Source organism: Athene cunicularia (genome assembly GCF_003259725.1).
Source record: "Athene cunicularia isolate RWA chromosome 15 unlocalized genomic scaffold, athCun1 chr15_part1, whole genome shotgun sequence".
NCBI lineage: Eukaryota > Metazoa > Chordata > Aves > Strigiformes > Strigidae > Athene > Athene cunicularia.
In genome coordinates, this window is record NW_020799121.1 from 2,399,521 (window position 1) to 2,420,326 (window position 20,806).

A 20,806-nucleotide genomic window follows, 5' to 3' on the forward strand; every position below is an offset into this window, starting at 1 on the left:
AAATACAAGAACATGTAAACTGTATCTTGAAATTGTATGCTAGTCTGTGTAAGGCAACTAACAGACTTACCAACTCTTTCTAAGTACTCTTTATTTTCTGGGCACTTTCTCAAAATATGTGGCATTTTTCCAATTTAAGTCAAAATAGTAGACAGTGTTCTCTTTAAATAAAGGGTAACATGATATAGTTACCAGCACAATATCCTCACAGCTATACCACACTATACACAAATATACAATTATTTCAAAATAAATCAAACCCAAATGTTTACAGATCTATTGAAATTCATACACAGAATGGAAAAGCCCAGCTTCTGAAATTCTTGGATAAGAGTTTGTCTTTTAATAGCACATGGTCACATTTTAGTAAAATAAGCTACCAAAGATGTAATGGCTCAAGCAAGAACCATAGAGTAGTAAAAGTTTGGTGATACTTAAGTTTTATTGCTACTGAAAATATTTGCTAAAAGAATCTTCTTGAGTCTCATAGTGTTAGATACAACGTAAATATTTTATATTGACAGTTTCTACTCCAAAGATCTCACTGTTCAAAAGTCATTTCCACAGCCACCTGTTGGACATTGTATTTGTCAACAATAAAATAAAAAGAATGAGTTTACAGGGATTTAATTCTGATTTTAAAAAGGTTTTGAACTGAATGAAAACATTGTTTTTGTTATGCTTGGTTTACTTCTGAAGGAATGCTGTGCCATTTCTCCTTCCTGTTCTTGTTGTGCAGATGGGTCTTAACCTCCAAACTCAAATATTATTGCAGTTCTGTTTCTTGCTGGTTGAGCATGTAAATTTAAGTGTCCTGCTTCACATAACTTTTTGAAACCAATAAAACTGAACAGCAGGATAAGATTGCTGTTTACTAAATTGAAAAAGAGAAACAACCACATAAATAATTTTAATAGAATCTTAATTCTGCCCTCTACAATCATCTTTCAGAATGTGCTGATGCCCCCATAGCCAGCAAACAAATAGCTAATTCTGACCACAAACTGTGGAACCAAACCTGCCTAAACACAAATTTCAGAATACTGGAATTATGTAGTAAAGGCGACCTGCAAACGAAGATATTCATCAGAAAAAGTTGGGGTTTTTTTTAAATTAAAGGTGTTTGAATACAAGTGTTTGTTTTTGGACTGAGGATTTTAAAAACTAAAAGTACCCCCAAGTTTTAGGTTATTGCTTTGAAAAGCCACTAGTAGTTACTTCTTGTGGTATACTTTGATGTGTGTTAAACGTGTAATTAATTATGTGCCCTTCCAAAATTGCAGTATGAATGAGAAATTAGACTTCAGAAAAAGAAGATTTGACTGGGGAAAATAATCTGTTCTTTTGTGTAGTTGATTGTGTTTCTCATTCAATGATGTTTATATCAGACACCAAAGTTCCTTCAGAGTTTCTATTGAGCTGTGTTTGTCAGCTGTTTCTGGCGAATGATAGTGCTGCTCAGCTATTGTTCCTCATTATATTGGACAGTAGGAGCCTTAGCTTTCTGAGGTTTTGCAACCTTAAACGTATCATTGTAATGGAAACAGCAGGTTTTGTTTCAGTTGCTGCCATTCCTGCAGGAGCGGGGCAGCAGCCCTGACAGGAGGCTGCAAGTGCTGTAACACAAATAACTGGCCACCACATACACGGTGTCATGGTTGTTAAATGACTAATGAACATGTGAATCTGGTTTGGTATCAATGAACGGCTCTTTGAAGACTTTCAATCACGTTTTATTGTTTATATGAATTATATAGATTGTGCCTTGCCAGTACATGCTGCAGACAATGAAGGATGAACAGGTTTTCTACATTCAGCACTTGAAGTCGTTGGCATTTTCCGTGTACTGCCAGTGCAGGAGGCCGCTGCCCACACAGATTCACATCAAGTCTCTCACAGGCTTTGGGCCAGCTGCCAGCATTGAGATGACCCTCAAAAATCCTGAGGTTAGTATTGGTGTCAAAAAAATGAAAGTCTGTTAATAAACTCTAATTGCTTCTCTCAAATATATATAAAAAAAGAGAGTAGAAAAAATACTTTCAGGAGTATTTTTTGAAGGTAGAGAAGACAATGATACTATAAAGGGAAAAGGCTAAATAGAAAGTAGTAAGAAAAATGTCAGACTACTTGCTTCCAAAACATTTTATGCTTCTGGTTTTGAGTCAAAGTAAAAGGTGTGATCAGTGTGAAAGAAGAGAAAATGTATGCTGTTACTTAGGATTCTGAGACATTTTGTAATTTTAGTCTGTAGCACTCCTACAAGAAAGTGTTTATGTCCAACCTTTATTCATGTACGTATATATGCATATATATTAAATAAGTTTATGTGCCTAATTACAGATAATATATTAATTCCCTGAGGTGTGGAGAAATCCCCCTATTTCAGTGGTCTTATCTTTCATCTGTTTTTTAAACTGTAAATATTCAAGCCCTGTTTCTGGAATTTTAGGGATTTCAAAAGAATAAACCATCCTACTTTCTGTGAATGTTTTTCATTCCTTGAAAGGTAACAACAACTGTTTTATTTAGATTTAGTGGACCAACTAAATAAACACTTACTTTGGGATAAAGACATGCTTGTTAGGCTTTAAAAACCTAGTTTCAAAAGGATGATAAAACCAACGTTTCATTACGTAAAGCCATAAGCTCTCACTGAAGATTTCTAAAAGTGGTATCACCCCAGGTGTCTCCTCTCCACATTCTCTCCTCATCCTCCCCTCAGAAAGGCATCTGTTCAGCAGGATGGATGTTGCAGCAAGTTACAACAGTCATACTTCAAGCTCTTTAGGTGCGAGGATGAGCAATAAACTTGCAGGACCACTGTAAGCATCTCTCTCCTTCAGTTAATGTTCCTGCACTGTTGCCAGGGCAGGATACTTCTAGAAAGTGACATAAGTAGAAACGTGATGCCCCTTAATGTCTCTCAGAAAACACTGTAACTTACTTTTCCTCTAAGCTGATTAATTTACACTTTGCATTTCACATTTAATTTCCTGAAGGGATAAAAGACACCCAAAAAGGGGCAAATGTTTTCATGAGCAGCTTACATTTAACATAATTAGTCAGATATCTACTTTTTCCATTTTACATGTGTTTGCTATTGGTCTGCACTGCAGACTTCCAAACTTTACCAGAAAAATTAAGAAAATACCCTGACAGTTTCTAAATTACTGAGCAAGTGTGGCCAGGCCCATCGTGTTCTTTCTTCAGGGAGGAGTTATAAAGCAAATGTGGGTTTGGGGCCAACCCATCTGGAAAGCAGCTTTGCTGAAGGCAGCCTGGAGGTCCTGTTGGACGGTGTCTGTGTCTGGTTCTGGGCTGCTCACTACAAGAAACATGGACACATGAGCAAATGCAGCAAAGGGCCGCAAGGATGATTAAGGGATGGGTGCGTCTGCCAGCTGCGGAGATGCTGAGAGAGCTGCAGTTACCTAGCCAGGAGGGCTCTGATAAACCTGTACAAATACCTGATGGGAGGGAGTAAAGAAGATGGAGCCAGGCTCTTCTCAGTGGTATCTAGTGATGGAATGAGAGGCAGTGGGCATAATGAAATACAAGAAATACTGTTTAAATGAAAAAACACAAGAAAACTTTTATACTGTAGGGGTGACTGTACACTGGAACAGTTGCCCAGGCAGGCTGAGCATCTCCATCCTTGGAGATGGCATCCAATATCTCTGATATGTCCAATGAGTCCTGGGCAACGTGCTTTAATTGACCATTTAGGCAGGAGGATTGGACTAGATGATCAGAGGTCCCTTCCATTTCCAGCCTCCTGTGATTTTATGACATTTAAAAATAAAAAATAAAAAAAGATGGATTTAATAACTACTGTCAGGCTCTGCAGGACTGCCCATGTATTATTTACAATACTAATTTGCTTCTGCTTATCATTAAATGGTGTTGAATGGCCTTGATTTCTTATAACCTTTTACAGGTTGGTTTTCTGAGGGGTGAGGGGTAGTTTTTTTCTTAAAGAGCAGCACTATCACATGTACAGCAGATCTGATCTACAGTTCAGTTCTGATTTGAAAACTAAAGTATTTCTGAATTGAACTATAAGCTGTAAGATTTAAAGAATTCCTGACATCATGCCTGATGTTCATGAAAGTCTGTTATACCTAATGCCTTGGTATAAAACTGTACATGAAGTCTGAGTTAAGTCCTTGCTACCTCACATCAGATCGTGCTACCCATTCTTCTGTAGGCAGTGTGTGATGGGCAGAGATGAGCAGATGGCATCAACTTTAGCAAAAGGATATACAGAATAACAGGTTTGAACAGGACTGTTTCAGAGACTGGTATCGCCCTGTCCAAAGACTGCTTTCATACCTGAGTTTCCCTGTATATAAAAAGAAATCTTTAGATAAGGTCTGAAGTGGATCAGTTTTAACTAGCAGAAATGAATTGTCTATAATCACCCTTTTCCCAATATCTCTCTTGACTATGAGTGCCTTGAACTGCGTTACTGTTTCAAACCTCACATTTTTCTGTACTTGCTGCCAATCTGTTTGTGCGTTTCTTGCATTAAACAGTTTCTGATTGATCTGCTGATGATTGTGTTGACTTTATTGCAGAGGCCCAGCCCAATCCAGCTGTATTCGCCTCCTTTAATCCAGCTGTATTCGCCTCCTTTCATATTGGCACCCATCAAAGACAAACAGACAGAGCTGGGAGAAACATTTGGAGAGGCCAGTCAGAAATACAACGTGCTTTTTGTTGGATACTGTTTGTCTCATGATCAGCGTTGGCTTCTGGCATCCTGCACTGACCTTCATGGTGAATTGCTGGAAACCTGCATCGTTAATATTGATTTACCAAACAGGTAGAAACCTTTTCTTTTTACATTATATCTGAGCCTACAGTTGTCATCTCTCATTCTCATCAGCTTCTTGCACATCTTTGTACATCATTGTATTTCCTGATGATGTTATCATGGTAGCGTTACAGTGAAAACAATTCAGTTGCCACTTTTATAACTTATGAACTGCAGAGGAAAAAACTTAATTCTTACACCTGCTCTAGAAATGCTACCTACAAGTCTTGTCTTCAAGAACAACTGGTATGTTGCTCATATTGACACCCCTTGCATGTCACTCTAATAATAGTACTGAAAGCAGACACATGCTTTTTCTGCTTCTTGTTAGTAAAAGTTAAGTTAAGGTACTCCACAGAACTGTAAGAACTACAGAGGGTAAGCAGTGAAATAATTATAGAATAGAAATCTGAATATTGTCCTCAATTCTCTTACTTTTTGTTGTTGTTGTTCCTTAACCTCCAGGTCAAGGAGGAGCAAGTTGTCTGCACGTAAAATTGGTCTGCAGAAGCTATGGGAATGGTGCATTGGTATTGTACAGATGACATCCCTGCCTTGGAGAGTTGTCATCGGGCGGCTCGGCCGCCTGGGCCATGGGGAGTTAAAAGGTATGAAACGTTCAGTGCTGTCTCTGTGGCTTTGGAGTGATGACGTGGCCTCAGTGTGCAAGGCAGAATGACTTACAGAATTGATCATGAACCTTTAAAACTAGAAAATTGAGAGTGATAATTCTGCCCTGGCACTGAATTCTTGTATTGGTTCCATAAACAATTCACTTGTTTGTACACTGGGTTTGATGTCACTCCCTCAGGCCTTGTGGATGTTGTGTGGATTCACTAGTATTTGCACACTGTACTTCCACGTGGAAGTCAGGGAATTTGTCACGGGATAGAAACAGATCTGGACTTTAGTTATTCTGTCACAGAAATAGAAACAGGATTCAATTCTGATTCCTAAACTTAAACATAAGATAAGCAATCTGATGTTTATCTTGCAAAAAAAGTTAACTGAACAATTTTTTTTTTTTTTTCTGTGGTATACAAAACTAACTGATAAACACTGATAATCAGTGTTAACCAGCAATGAGGTGCTCTCCGCAGCCTGCAAAGAGTTCCCAAGATTTAGCTTTCCTAACAGCTTTGTGGGGGAACCTAAAGGGAGCTCTGGAGTGTTTTCAGTGTAGACAGGGACTGCCTTCAGCGTGATCCTCACACTTGTTTAAATACAGGCATTCAGCATCTCTTCTTCCATTTCTACTGGCTGTGGCCATTATTCAGGTTTTGTTTGGTAACTAATTGGAAGAAAATAGAATTCTGAGAGGGTGTGCTCGGTGTTCACCCATCTCCTGAGTTGGAACATGAAGATAAATTAGGAGGATAAAGATATTTCATGAGTGTTTGTCCTTTTACATTAACAACTGAAGGAGACATGAATTCCTCTGATTAGCTTATTATAAGAGATTCTGTATTTCAAGAAATTGGAAGAAAAGTTAAAAACAGTGCACAATAAATAACAATTCAGTCTGAAAGCACAAAGAAATACTTGGGGGGGAAGCACTAATTAAATACCTTCTCCCATATAGTACATGCAGGGAAGAAGAGCTGTTGCCTGCCCTGGCAGGGGAATTTGGTATCCATCACACACATGGGAGTTAAATGGAACGAAGACAGGAAAAACAGATTAAGAATGTAATCAACAACTCCCTCCCTCCCTTCCACATAATGTCATTTAAATGACTAAATGTAGTTTCTTAAACATATATCAACTCATAACAAAGTTTAACAAAATTTCTTGGATATTGAGTGTGTGAATTCATATCTCTGCTTATGTTTCAAGTATTCAAATTGTACAGCATGTTAGATGAAAACAGATGTCCTTTCTGAAAAAAGAATCAGTACATTTTAGGAAAAGATCTGTATGTAACTAAAAAAGCATTTTTAAAAATCTTATAAAAGGATCCTTATATGTTGCCCTGCTTCACATCAGAGAAGTACCTTCTCTACTTTACAGGTGGAATGAAAGACTCATTCTTTCATACATCATCTTCAGTGATCTGTCCAAGTAATGCAGTTAGCTCATGGGAAAAACTGCAACTACCACAGAATAAAATACTCTGCAGTAACTGCTGGAATACCAAGCTCACAGCACCATACACCACCTTTACACGGGGAGGCAGTCCCGGATAGGAGTGTTAAAGAAATGCCAAGTGTTCCTAGTATTTTGCTGTTTTCAAGCAAGTGCTGGCTATTTCAGAACTCTTCTGTTCTGTCATGTTTATTCCTTTCAGACTGGAGTATCCTCCTTGGGGAATGTTCCCTGCAGACAATCAGCAAACAGCTAAAGGAGGTGTGCCGCATGTGTGGCATCTCGTCAGCAGACTCTCCGTCTATCCTCAGTGCCTGCTTAGTTGCCATGGAGCCACAGGGGTCATTTGTTGTGATGCCAGGTAAATTTTACCCAACTGCTTAAATGCCAGTGAAACTTTTAGCATACGTATCACACCAGCACATTAATTTTGGGAGATTTTCGAGTCCAACAAGAAGACCTTGACTAGCATGGCTAAATGTGGTGGAAAATAGGTTAAGCCAACAGAACTCCCCAAAGTACCAGGAAGAGATGCTATGCTGGGAGAGTAGGCTCCTAGGGAGAAGGATTACTGCAGGCCACTGCCAAACGGATGACTTTTCCTTGGGGAGGTCATGTTTTCAGGTAGGGCAGTTCTCATCAGCTGAAATGTGATGTAGACGCCCTCATGCAAGGAGGAGTGCAGACACTCGAAGAGGCGACGGTGTGAAAGAGTAGGAGTGTGTGTAAATAGGAGTAAAGATAAACCTGCTTGCCTTTTCATATGGTTAAGTTATTTAGAGAGCTCTATTATAAGCAGTCCATGGAGTTCAATTGAAATAAAATTTAATTTTGAGGTTCCCTTTACTTACTTGTTGTATTACAGAAACAGGTACTTTTTAATGTATGTGGTGACATATCCTTGCAACCTACTCAGGTTTTTTAAGTCTAGAAATAAAAGATTACTACATGGAACAGAATTAAACAAGCTTGAAAATTACTCTCCAAGTTGAATAATTTTCAAAGCGGAGAATTTGTAACATGAGAAAATAGATGGCAATTTACACTTTTTTCATGTCAACCAAAGTGGGGTATATTTCATAATTATACAGATGTATGTGTCAAGAATAAATTTAACTTGCTCATTTATCAAGTAAATCTTTGATTAAGGGGTAGCAGAATGAAAGGAAAGGTGGAGCATTGTATGGGAATTCACATGGTTAAGCATTATCTATACAACTTGCGATCTTAATTTCAAGCTCTTCTAGTTATTTATTCTTTTTAAGATAAGAACCTTTAAACACAGGTATTAGCTTGCAAACCCAGATCAGATGAACAGAAATTTAATTGAACACAGAACATGTATTTTGGAGATGACTCAAATTAATGTCTCTGCCATTGCTTCTCTTCTGGAAGATGCTGTCACTATGGGGTCAGTGTTTGGCCGGAGTACTGCGCTGAATCTGCAGTCATCGCAGCTCAATACCCCTCAGGATGCCTCCTGTACACACATCCTGGTTTTCCCAACCTCTGCTACTATCCAGGTAGCACCAGCAAATTACCCCAACGAGGATGGATTCAGCCCTACTAATGGTAAGTAAGCACATGTCTGGTGTAAGAGGTGAAATACTTGCCAGTGCTCAGTCCCCTGTTCAGAACATCAGCAGCGCTGTACCAGTTGTCAGTAAAAAACCTGAGTGGACCAGTGTTCTCCCACGGACCCCATGCCAATCTAATTTAATTTAAAGGGAAAAACACTGTACTTCATAGTTACAGGATAATATACCATGGTCTTTTCCTGAAGTCTGTTTCAGATAATCATACTGATTTATTCCAAAAGTGATATGGACCAGACAATATGCCACATGGCACAGACTGTAAGATGCTTTCTCTTGTTGTTGGGACTTGGTCAGTAGTGGTTCACTTCATGCCCTGTTGTGTACAAAGCTTGTGAGGAAGGAGGTGCTTGTTTTATAATTTTAATCTCCCCGTAAAGTAGGCAAAATAGAGCAACCCAAGAATTCTTAATGTTAGCAGTGTGCTTTATCAAGCATTTTTAACCCTGTAGTTTGTGTCAGCAAGACTCTGGTTAATACTTTATATCATATAAGTATTTTCCTAACTATTTTGTCATAAATCCTTAAAAATGATCGTAAAATAATTTAAATCATGAGTAACTACAAACATTTATAATAGAAGTGTTTTATGAAGAGGGAAGCTACAGTGTAGAGAGGAAGAAAGGCACACTATTTTTAAGGAAAGAGTCTCCTTTGATCTGTTCCTCCTGGAATTTCAGTGGGCCTCACAGAAGGGAAGTTACCCCTCTTAATACTTAAGCAGCTGTCCTTTCAAGGCCCCAGAATCCTGACTGAATGCTGTGCTGACAAATATTTAACCTGCATTAACCTGCCCTTTAGTGCTTCAGATGCTAATTAGAATCAGGTACAAGAACTGGCGTTTTCCAAAATGGTGTTAAATTTAATTTTCTTAACTCTGTTCTACTTAATGATTAAACTGCTTCCTATGCTATTAGCCGTCTCATTTATGCTTTGGAGGCTAAGCAGAGCATGACATGAGTTCTGTTTTTTTACTGAGGTTGTAGGACAGAAGTTAATAAACTTAAGTTAATTCATTGCTCTTGCAACCCAGTGTTTCTCTTCAGAAGATGAAGAAAAACAAGTACCTGCCTATTTTAACACTAGGACTTCAGATGAAATTAGCTCAAGACACACACATCCTTTTCCATGTCCTTGTATTTATTTATAATGTATTATAAAAATTATAAAAAATTATTTATTATAACATGTAAAAATGCATGACTTATCTAGGGCTCCATGCGTTTTAGTATAAATTGGCTGCAATTCTAATTAATCCAGTTAATTCAGACAGCTCCCACTGTCCCTTTCTGTGCCCTCAGATGTACTTTAAATATCATTATACTATTTAAATGTCTTTGCTTGCTGAGAAATCTGGGTAATGAAAAAAACCCTATAAACAGTATTGTGATGCTGGGAATTTTTTGCTCTGTGTTTATAATGTCTTCGCTTTCCACCATGTAAACCACTCATGGTATCATAACCTGTGTTGCAAATGACTGAATAATGGAATGTACTTCTCACAGAATGCACACACATTTTCACTGTATCTTTACAGCCTTACCACATATTAACATAAACCAAATTAAAATAGCAAGTTATGATAATACTACCGTATTTAATTTCTGAGATGGAAGTAAAATATTAAAAGCTGTGTTGTAGGAAATCCTGGTGCAGTATTTGAAATAATCACGAAGGTACCTTGCCTGCGAGTGTGGCGCAGGCCTTGCTGCCCATGCTGATTCTGTGAGCAATTTCCTTGAAGCTGCCAGGGCTGCTCCCAGAATATTTTGAGCAAGTGTGCCAAAGCGCTGGTGTGTAGCACTAGAAGCCTGAAGAGCAGCACCTACTGAGAGTAACATACATGGGAGGTTTTAATGTATTTCAAATATTTTGGTAATGCATTTCTGTCACTAACTGCAGAGAGGTGTCATTTTTTCTGTTACAAAATTCAGTTTCAATTTTTATTAGGCTGGTATGACAGAATTTTTGTTCACTCTTATGACCATTGTTAAAATTCATTATTTTAATAAATGTCTGCCCACTTTCCAAGTCTGTGCGGATGCAGTCAAAGGTATCAATAAGGATTAAACAGCAAAGTGTTTATCTCTGCTTTCATCTGTCTCAAGAGTATGTAGAACAAAAAGGAATGATCATAAATTAAAGGGAATGGTAATAAATTGCAAAACTTTCTTGACAAAAATGAGTACAGCACATTGGAAATAATTTTTCTTCCGTTTCCTTTTCAGATGACATGTTTGACCTCCCGTTCCCCGATGACATGGACAATGACATTAGAATTTTAATAACAGGGAATCTTCACTCTTCACCAAATTCCTCCCCAGTTCCTTCCCCTGGATCGCCATCTGGCATTGGAGTGGGACCTCACTCTCAGCATAGTAGGGTAAGACTGTAGCACTTCAGGGCTTATGCTACTTAAAATAAAACACAAAAAAAGACCCAAATCCTTAAATAAAATCCTTTCCCCTGTAGATTCTCAAGTGTAATAAGGTCAACAGCAAGCAGAATTTAACGTTAAAATTGAAGGTGCTGGTTAAATCCTGTTGTAGAAGGTGCCTCTGCCTTGACTATTTACGTCTCTAGAGTGAATTGTTAGTGTACAAGATAACTGAGAGGAAGAGAGAAGCTTTATTTTTGTGTGGCAGAGCTGTGTCTAATGACCCTGTATAAATTTAATCTGTAGTCATCCATTTTTTTTCTGGAAAATCACACGGAATGTCCCTGGCACAAAGTGACAAGTCATTGAGAGACAGGAAGATACGACAGTTCTGTTCACATGAATTTCTAGGGGAGGCAAGAAGGGAGATAATTCTCTTAATAATAATAAACACCTACCCATAGAAACTCCGCAGGTGCTGGATGTTTATGCAAATGTTGTTTTCTTAGTAAAAATTAGCCCAGAGCACATAGTGTTTGTAAGTTATTTTTGTTTGAAGTGGCTTTTATAAAGTTCGTTCCAACACCAATGATTACTTAGAATGCAAATTATTTTTGGTAATTCGAGGGTTTTTTTGAATCAGCTTTAGCATAATTTGGATCATGTTTGATGGAAGTCTTTTACTTACACATTTAATTGTGTAAGAGACTTACCTGGCTCTTAAAATGGTTTTCATCACAAGTATGTTGAAGTTTGACGCTTCATGATTTCCTGTGAAAGTTTTCTAGAAATAGTACATTTAAAGCAGTAGCATGTTATTTCTTTACTAAATAATACAGTATTTTATTAAAGAAGGAGGTTAACTTTTATACAAGAAACAGATAACCCTATGGATTTAAAATTTCTGGTTTAGTGATCTGTAATAATTTAAGTTACTGGATCTGGATCTGCAACTATCACTGGTGCTTTAGACAGTCTCAAGAGACCTATAAATCTGGTATGAAAGGAAGTACAGAATACATACTTAAAGGAGTTATATGTACAGCTATTTGCCTGTGAATGATGCTACTCATTCAGCCTCTGTAACAAAGCACTGCATTTTTCTAAATGTAAGTAAGATATCTTAAGAAAAGAATTCTCACTGCCTGAATGTGACTACCTAAAAGGTGTTAATTTCACCACCTGGAAAGAAAAAGTCCTGCCTGTACTTTCCTGGCATTCTCTGCCAAAATGCTTCAATGGTCAGCTTAGTACAGTGTGTGAGTAAAAAACTTACTTCTGCATCAGCCACAAAAATGCCAGTGCTGTATTTTGTGGTCTCAGTACACAGCCACCTTACCTTATGTTAATACTCCAACCCACTTTTAAAGGGTAAATAACTGCACATTACCATCACTTGGTTATTTCAAACTGGTATGTGGGCAAATTTAAAGTTTTAACTTCTGTTGCTAACCCCTCCAGCCATAAATCACAACTCATCACTTGTTACAATTTCTCTCTCTTACTTTGTTTGTTCAACAATCTCTGTTCTTTCACTTTTAGAAATGCATTTACAAAACTCACTCTCAGTGGAACCCCATCCAGGTGGCTTAAGAACAGCACCAAAAGGTTAATGACCAGAGAGCTTAGAGACCTGGCCAGGCCATTTCTAGATGAACCTGTCGTAGTAATTCAGTTTAACCATTAACAAGGGCCTAGTAATTGATGTGTAATTTTTGGTTTTAAAAAAGCAACAGCGTGTGATCATTACCTTGTGGGTCGGGGAAGGTCAAGCCTTCGTCCATGTAACCCATAATTGATTGCTGCAGTTTAGCTGTGTAAGTCCTGATTGCCCAGCAGCCAGTTCCAAGGTTTGCTGTTGGGCTTTCTGAGCACCCAAAGCCAGGTCCAGGTGAGCTGCAGCCTTCTCCAAGCTTTATGGACTGTTTAACTTTCTTTGATTCCCGATGAAGATATTACTGTTGGAGAAAGACCTGCTTGAAGGACTAGTGGTGAAGGCTTTGTGAATTACGCTGGTTTTTGTGCAGGGTTGGTTTTTTTAACCTACAGATTTAAAATACATTTATGGATTAAATCCACTGCTATCCCAGTTCTTCTGGGATAAGTTAGAAGCTTAAATACTTGCAGGCATCTTTTGGGTTTTTCCTCTATGAAATAAAATTGAAAGCAAAATAATAAAAGGTCTTCTGAGAAAAGCAAACACATTTGAAGTAGGCATGTACTCTAGAAGGGAATGGCAGTCACCCTCTCTGATACCTAAGGAGACCCTTGCAGGTTTGGTGGTGGTGTTCATGAAGGTAAGGATGTGTATATACACACACACAAGCGAAGCAAGCTCACACCAAGTGTTCCTATCCAACAGCCCTGGGAATGGAAGGGTCATCTAGGTTTTACTCTACAGAAATAAAATCACAAACATACACACTGACAGGCAGTGACTCAGAGTCCGATGAAATTAGTTTTACAGCCAGTTTCTCATTGTTTGTTTAACACTCTCCTCTCCAAATAACTCTGGTCCATACATAAGAATATGAGTAACTAATACTGCAAAATACAGTATATAAATAAATGAAGAAGTGATAGAAATTGAAAAGGAGGACAGCCACTTCCTTTCCCTCATGCTTCCCCCCCCCTTGGTAGCACAAATATAAACAAAGCATAGCATCTTCTGTCCAAGTGTCCATAGCAAGGAATAGCAAGTGTAGCATTTTTTTCCTAAGCTATCAATGTAACTAGCTGAAAAAGCAAACACAGCCAAACTCATAAAGAGGCAGACACTCTCTGTTCTTCCATATTTGAGTGTGTAACCCATCCTTCCACTAGCTGAAGTCAGGGGGATCTGCAGTGTAAGCTGCTGTCTTTGATATGTTTAGGAAAAGCCAATGAGGCTTCATGAACTTAGACTCAACACTGGTCTTCTCTCTGCATGCACCCAAGAAGCTGTTGAGGTTCACAGCCACAGCCCAGTACCTCTGAGTTACTGTAGCATCAAATTCCACATGAACTCAGTTCAGTTTAGGAGGCTAACATTGCTGTCAGGGAATCTGAAGTGGTTCTGGAACTTAAGCCTCTGGAGAAGCCAGCTGTGGGGTTAAAAGGAAGGGATTAGAGAGCTTTGACTAAAACTCATGACTAAAGGATAGCTCATTAGTGACAAGACAGAACTGGATCAAATACTGAGCAATTAGTAAACAAAATTAATGTTATTGGAGCAGGATGTAATGACATAAACCAACAAACCTGCCTGTTCAACTCTTCTTTCAGAGGGAAGGGGAACGTCTCCTTTCCCGAGAAGCCCCCGAAGAACTGAAGCAGCAACCTCTTGCTCTTGGATACTTCGTATCAACTGCCAAAGCCGAGAATCTCCCGCAGTGGTTCTGGTCATCCTGTCCTCAGGCGCAAAACCAGTGTCCCCTCTTCCTGAAGGTCTGTCTTGGTATCCTTTCACAGGGGAAGGAGAAGAATGCTATTTATAACCCATGAATTTTCTTTGAATATGTTGCCTTTGCATGTTTACCACAACTGTGACAGTACTGGAAATGGAAATGCAATTTCAGGTTTAAATTTACTTAAGATAGCTGGCTATTAAAACTTCATTCTCTTTTGCTAAAGCCCTTACCTGAAAACAGAATAATTTGGCAGCTTCTAAATAGAGAATCGCCAAAGCTGTATGCTTGTGGAACTGTCCTGGTTTTCATTTTCAGTCAGCCTAAGACAGGAGGGACATACCTTCTATGCCACTGTAACAGATAGATTAGAAGTTAGAAAGGAGAGTAGTACCTCCAGGTAGAGCATTTACTACCCATTTCTGTTTCCCTAGTTGTGAAAGCTGCACAGTGGAGTCTGTAGTGTCACAGTGAACCTGGTATCTTCCATTCCAGGATCACAAGTGCTTGTGAGACGTATACGTCACAACTGGTTCAGCTAGTAGAGATTCACTGATCCCTGTGGAGTGTCATGTGGCTTCTTATCTAAACAAATCAGAAAAATGTAAACTAGTGACCACGGAAAGATGAACAATCTGCCTTGAATAGCATCACATAACTATTGGAGCAGACAATATATAGAATAATGAAGATAGTGCCACTTACTAACAAATACTAAACATTTTTGCAAGTCTCTTAAATTCTCACATCCATGTCTATCAGGCAGTTATCAGTGTAAAGGTGTTCAGTATTTCTCAATTCTTTCCTCATGCAAAATAAGCAATTTTAGGAGTGATACTAACAGTGACTTGCAGTCAGCGTGGCATGCTCTATATTTGCTATAGCACCTCCATCAGAAAACTTTATAAACATACCAAACTTTATTCCTTATGCTCCGCTCTTTCCATGGATAGATATTCCTCAAGTATGTGCTCTTCTTTAAACCAGCAGAATGGAGATCTTGAAATAATATGAAAAATAAACCACCGTGTTATTGGAGCTAGAGATGAAGTTATATGCTAAACTTAAAATTACACTTTTTTTTTGTGAATGAGTAATCCAAAGACTGTGTTTCAGTTCCAGCGGTAAAAACAAAGTCAGCAGAGCTCCAGGCAACTTTATGAATTCCTTCTGTAAGCTTATACCAGATCTGTACTAGAGAGGAGGCACCACCCTTCCCTACCTCACCACCCCCCAGCCCAACACAATTGCTCTCTCAAATCTAGGCTGTATTAAATGTTTAATTTGACTTGGAACATACCGTTTTGGTTTGGACAGTTTTTAATAAAAGCAAGGGCTTGAATTCATGCAGTAACTTGTACACCACTGAGTGAGCAGGGGGTGCTGTCTCCTTGATGCTGCACAGCGCTGCAATTAGGAAACTTGTACGGCATGTGAGGCATACAGATTCAAGTCATCTTTGTCTGATTTGGATTAAGTATTTTTGAGCTCAAGTATTTCACCTCTAATGTGCGTGCCATAATTGGAGGAGTATAAATGAGAGGTTTTGCCTCGGCAGGCAGTGTGGCGTGTTAGGCTACCCACTTGAAAGGCTTACATGGTTGCTCTACCCCCAGCACATGATCAATATGAAATCCCTTTCCTGCTCCTGTCCAAACTAATGCAGGAGCCTCGCTCCAGAAGGAGGGTGAGGCCGATGGAGAAAGCAGCAGGGAGCAGGACTGAGGCTGCACTGAGTGCGCGGGTGGAACCCCACCGCCCTGTGACGGGGCTCCTACTGCCGGGGAGTTTGAAGACTCAGGGTGGTTTGTTACTGAAATACCAGAAGAACCACTGACACATCCCCAGTGTTTCCCCTCATCACTTCTTCCCTGACTAACATTAAGAACAGAATTCAGCATTCTTTTTGCAAAGATCCTTCATTCCAGTCAGAAAGTCATTTTATTCAAAACCATGATCATTATAGAACTTGGAAATACACATGGTCACGGTGGGTTCAGCAAAGAATTATCACCTTTGCATCCTCTCCAGAGACAATTCAGAGTATATTTGTTCACTGTGACTCTTCAGAAGTATTTGCTATATGAAGAGTTAATTTGTGCTTTTTTCCTTTGCACAGGCCTCGTTGCATCACCATATCTCTGTGGCGCAGACAGATGAGCTTCTACCTGCCAGAAATTCTCAGCGAGTTCCTCACCCCCTTGACTCTAAAACTACATCAGATGTTTTGAGGTAACGCCTTCTGGATTTTGCATCCCCTCCCTAAGGCTATGGGAACTGAGCTCTGAAATTTCAGAGGGACCTTTTCTTTTCAACCTGGCAGAATTATTTCTTAGCTTTATGAGCAGCTTATAACTCTACTGTGCCCTACCTGTGTGTGTCAGAGCAGTGGGTAACTTACCACAGCTGCTACCTCCACCTCCGAAGGGCAGGATTTTGAGGGTTATTTCATCCATTTTCCATACTACTTACTGTACAAAGCTGTTTAAAGGAAACTTAGACCCAGCTTTGCCTCACCAAGGGGACACCTCGGAACAGATTGTTCTCTTTACCTGGTGGTCTACTCAGGACTGTCAATAATTATTTTTACTCCCCAAACCAAAATGATTTATAGAAGGAGATAGAAATACTCTCCTGATACCAGTATCTTAGGAATTGGGATATAAAGGAGACACTCCTCCTGAATTAATATGGGGTTGTGTATGGTATTGTTGAAGATAACTAGAGGACTGTTTGCCTACATGCTACCTGTTGGGGGCTGAAAACAGATCTGTTCTGTGAGACAGCATTCAGGGTGGAACACCCCAGTGAGCACATTTCACCAAGCAGAGAGTATCAGCAGGAAACATGAAGAATAATCTAATCTAACAAAACTGGTGATGTATGTGTTATTCTGGAAGATCTGAATTTGCATCCTCTTAGAGGACTGAGCTATCCCAGCTGCCCTGGAGTACTGCTGTCTTTCTTTTGAGTAAAAGGATGATGCACTGCACAGGGAAAGGACGAGATACAACAGACACAAGTTTACAACACGAGTAATTCTGACCAGATAGAAGATCATACCAAGAGTGTGATCAAACACTGGCACAGGTTGCGCAGAGAGGCTGTGGAACCTCTGGCCTTAGAGGTGCTCAAGCCTCAAGGCCTTGAATACCATGGTATTTGGATCTCTCTGATTCTGTAATCTCTGCTGTGTACTGGTGAGGGCCTACATTCAAATAGCTTGCTCCAAGTTCACACACATTAAAACTAAAAATTCGTGCTTCCCCTCCCCTACTCTTCCATGATTTTCCTACTTTGCCAACACCAGCAGCATTCATAGAGCCAGGCAGTCCCTGGACATTGCATCTCCAGGAGAAACCGGAGACAAGTTTTAAGTAAATCTTCTAGAAAAGGCCAAAGGAAAGGAGTAAACAACCCTAGTTTCATTTCTCTCTGCATTTCTCCTCTGCAGGTTCGTTTTGGAGCAGTACAATGCACTGTCCTGGCTTACGTGTAACCCTGCCACTCAGGATCGCAGCTCCTGCCTTCCTGTCCACTTCGTGGTGCTCACTCAGTTGTACAATGCCATCATGAATATACTTTAATAGATAGAAAAGCACTTGTTCTTCTGGCTTATTCTCCCCTCAACCTGAGAAACGTGCCACAGTCTGCAAAGATCACAATTTTGCTTCTCTTCAGACCAGTCTTGTGCTGTGCTTCTATTCCTCCAAAAGCACATGTGAATTCTGCAGTGTTCAAAACTAAACTACCCATTAACATCTCTGGCAGCTTCAGTCCAAAATCTGGGAACATCCAAGAACAGTGAACACAGAGTAACCTCAAGCCAGTGTTAGTTTGGTGGCCCAGTAACTACTGGTCAGTGTGATTATTATTTTTAATATTTTATTTTTTTAAGGAAGACTACAGTACCTTTTTGCATTAGGAACTCTGACAAACCACCAAGAGCAGTTTCAGCCCTGCAAGTAAAAACACCTTGTAGTGACCAGTTTGGGTTGTCCAAAACTTATTTTGTTGTTTGATCATCATAAACTGGGACTTTGCAGGAGAAAAAAAAAAAACAAACAAACCAACCCACACAGTTGTAGTCTCATATAAATATTGGAGTTTTCTGTCTACCTGGAGTTCCTGTCAGAGTGGATTGGGATGAATGCATGCATTTGTTACCTGTCCATGTAGATATGAATGGTCTGGAGATACTTTATTTATTTTTAGGTTTGGGAAGGGGAGGGATTAAATTATAAAGGACCAGGAACAGTAGAATATCTTAAAAATCCAGCTCCGTTCCACTCTAGGGTTATTTATCTACATACCTCTCACTCTTCTGACCTAGAAATCAAAAATGGAGCTAATAACAATCAAAGTCCAAGCTGGGAAGGGAAGCGTGTTCTGGTAAGGATACACTTGTAAGGAATTCCCACCCGCATTTAGCCTGGTTAAAGCAAGAAATGGCCAGTGTGTAATGAAGGATAACACTACCTAATGGAAGAAGAGTGAGAGAGAGGTAGGGAGGAAAAATACTTTAAAGCCCAGTGTAAGGGCAAATGGAAAGTGGTAAATTAATCTATTGTAGAGCTATGATTGAAATATATTTCCAGTAAATTTAGTGATGCTAGAAAAGTATTTACTGAAACCCAAGTTGCCCTTTAATTCTGGGCAGACTCGTCCATGTACATATCCAAAAATATGGTTTTTGTTTACACTAAATCAGTTACAAATCTGGTGTATTTTTTCTGACTATAGGAATATTATTTCAAAGAAATAATTTTTAAAAATTATATCATTAAATTAGTACTTGAAGTTATACCACTGTGGTGGAAAAGTTACTTTGTTTAGTAAAATGATTGCCATTTTAAAGGTTAATGGCTAATTGAAGTATTTTTATGACTCCTTCATTCCAGGCTTCAAGGGGTTTATATTTAAACTCCATTTTCTAGTGTTTGTTGTTGCACTGTGCAGCAGGCATGGACTGCCTTATGTGAGGGGTCGGGCACTTTGATCAGGCTGTGTGACCTAGTTATCTATCTGTGGAGAAAAAAAATCACAAATTTTAAAGTTCTTCCAAAAGACTTTCATGTTCTGGTTAAAAAAAATGAAATTCTATGATTTTAAAAAGTATTTTTCTTGAGATAATGTAACATTTAAAACAAATTATATAAAATAAAAAAAAAAAAAAAAGAATTGCTTGTGTAATGAGAAGGTGAAGTCAGAGAAGTAACCTGTAAATGGATTATTTCATTCTCTGCACCAAACCTCCCATGTGGGTATCCTCTTTGCAATGTATAGGTTAAAAAAAAATCTGATATCAAACCATTTGTATCTAATGTGTACAGTGTAAAATTGACTTTAAAAATATTGCAGTACTATTTTTTCTTAATCAGAAAAGAAAATTCTCAAGGCCTTTTGAAGAGCATAAAAAGATGAAGATTGTAAACTTGTATAAAAAATTTAACTTGGGGAGGAAAAAATGTAAAGTAGACATTTGTAATCTTTTACCATTTGGGGGTTATTTGTTCCCAGGATTCATCTGAACTTTGGATTATTATTTTGTTTATTCTTTTTAAATGGGCCGTTTTTATCTAGGGGCGTTTCTTCCCCAGAAACCTGGTTCTAAGCAAAAATTAAAAATAAAAAAAGGGCAGCAAGGAGTAGTTTTCATCTGGTGTCTTTTATTTAATTTTTTTAAGTTAAGAGAAGCTGGTGACATATTTATACGTTTTTGTGCAAAATAAATGAATGGCAATAGATTTTAAAGAAAAATCTTATGTACTTCAGTGTGAAAAGTTCTGTATAATATTTCCCTTAAATATGCATTATTTTACTTGTGAGTTTTTTACTGAATTAATCTGAAATGTACAAGCCCTGGCTTTCCTACAGAGTGAAGAAAGTTATTTTATTTTTTTTTTTTATTTCTAACTTTGGAAATTCATGCCTAAATCAGAATTATTATTACAGTTGTTTGAGCTAAAGGGAGAGGGAGGGGGTGGGGAATCTCCAGCATGCTTGTATGTATATTTCAGAACCTTTTTTAAATGTAAAAGCTGTACATTTCTGGGGAGTTCTGAATTTCTTTTTGGTTTTTTTTTTTTTGGTTTTTTTTTTTTTCTCTGAGCATTTTGCAGTGAGCTTCTTTTATATATAGCCGACAATTTGAAAGAAAACAAAAAAAAAATGTGAAGTTCATTTTAAATCTACAGTATATCGCTGGTACAATACACTAAAAAAAGACTTTGATAAAAAGAAACAATAATAATAAAGACCTCCATTTTAAATGTCATTCATATATACCTTGTGGATGAGAGCTATATACTTTTACACACTTTTTTAGATGAATAAATTATTGAATTACTGAAACTGTTGGTGGAGTTTTATTCTTATGAGTATTTCCTTTAACTCTTTAAGTTTTAGCATTCCTAGTGAAGGAGGACTTGCAGTACAAGGTATAGATTCCATGTGATATGAATGGAATTGAAATTAATTTAAAGGCTCTTTAATGTTTATTTACTTTAGTGACACACAGTGCTGCCTTCCCTGAGTTAACCCAGGC

At 38.5% G+C, this 20,806-nt stretch overlaps 1 protein-coding gene across 1 annotated transcript in view; it reads left to right on the forward strand.

Moving 5' to 3' along the window:
- MED13L (mediator complex subunit 13 like) overlaps positions 1-20,415 on the forward strand; it is a 200,075-nt gene extending 179,660 nt beyond the window's left edge. Inside the window, exons 23-31 of the mRNA XM_026859606.1 lie at positions 1,758-1,946; positions 4,578-4,825; positions 5,282-5,424; positions 7,104-7,262; positions 8,297-8,473; positions 10,725-10,879; positions 14,138-14,299; positions 16,379-16,491; positions 17,714-20,415. Of these exons, the coding sequence (XP_026715407.1) occupies positions 1,758-1,946; positions 4,578-4,825; positions 5,282-5,424; positions 7,104-7,262; positions 8,297-8,473; positions 10,725-10,879; positions 14,138-14,299; positions 16,379-16,491; positions 17,714-17,846 (1,479 nt within the window). The 3' untranslated portion in view covers positions 17,847-20,415. The remainder of the gene's footprint in view (positions 1-1,757; positions 1,947-4,577; positions 4,826-5,281; positions 5,425-7,103; positions 7,263-8,296; positions 8,474-10,724; positions 10,880-14,137; positions 14,300-16,378; positions 16,492-17,713) is intronic.
- The last annotated feature ends 391 nt before the right edge of the window (positions 20,416-20,806 follow it).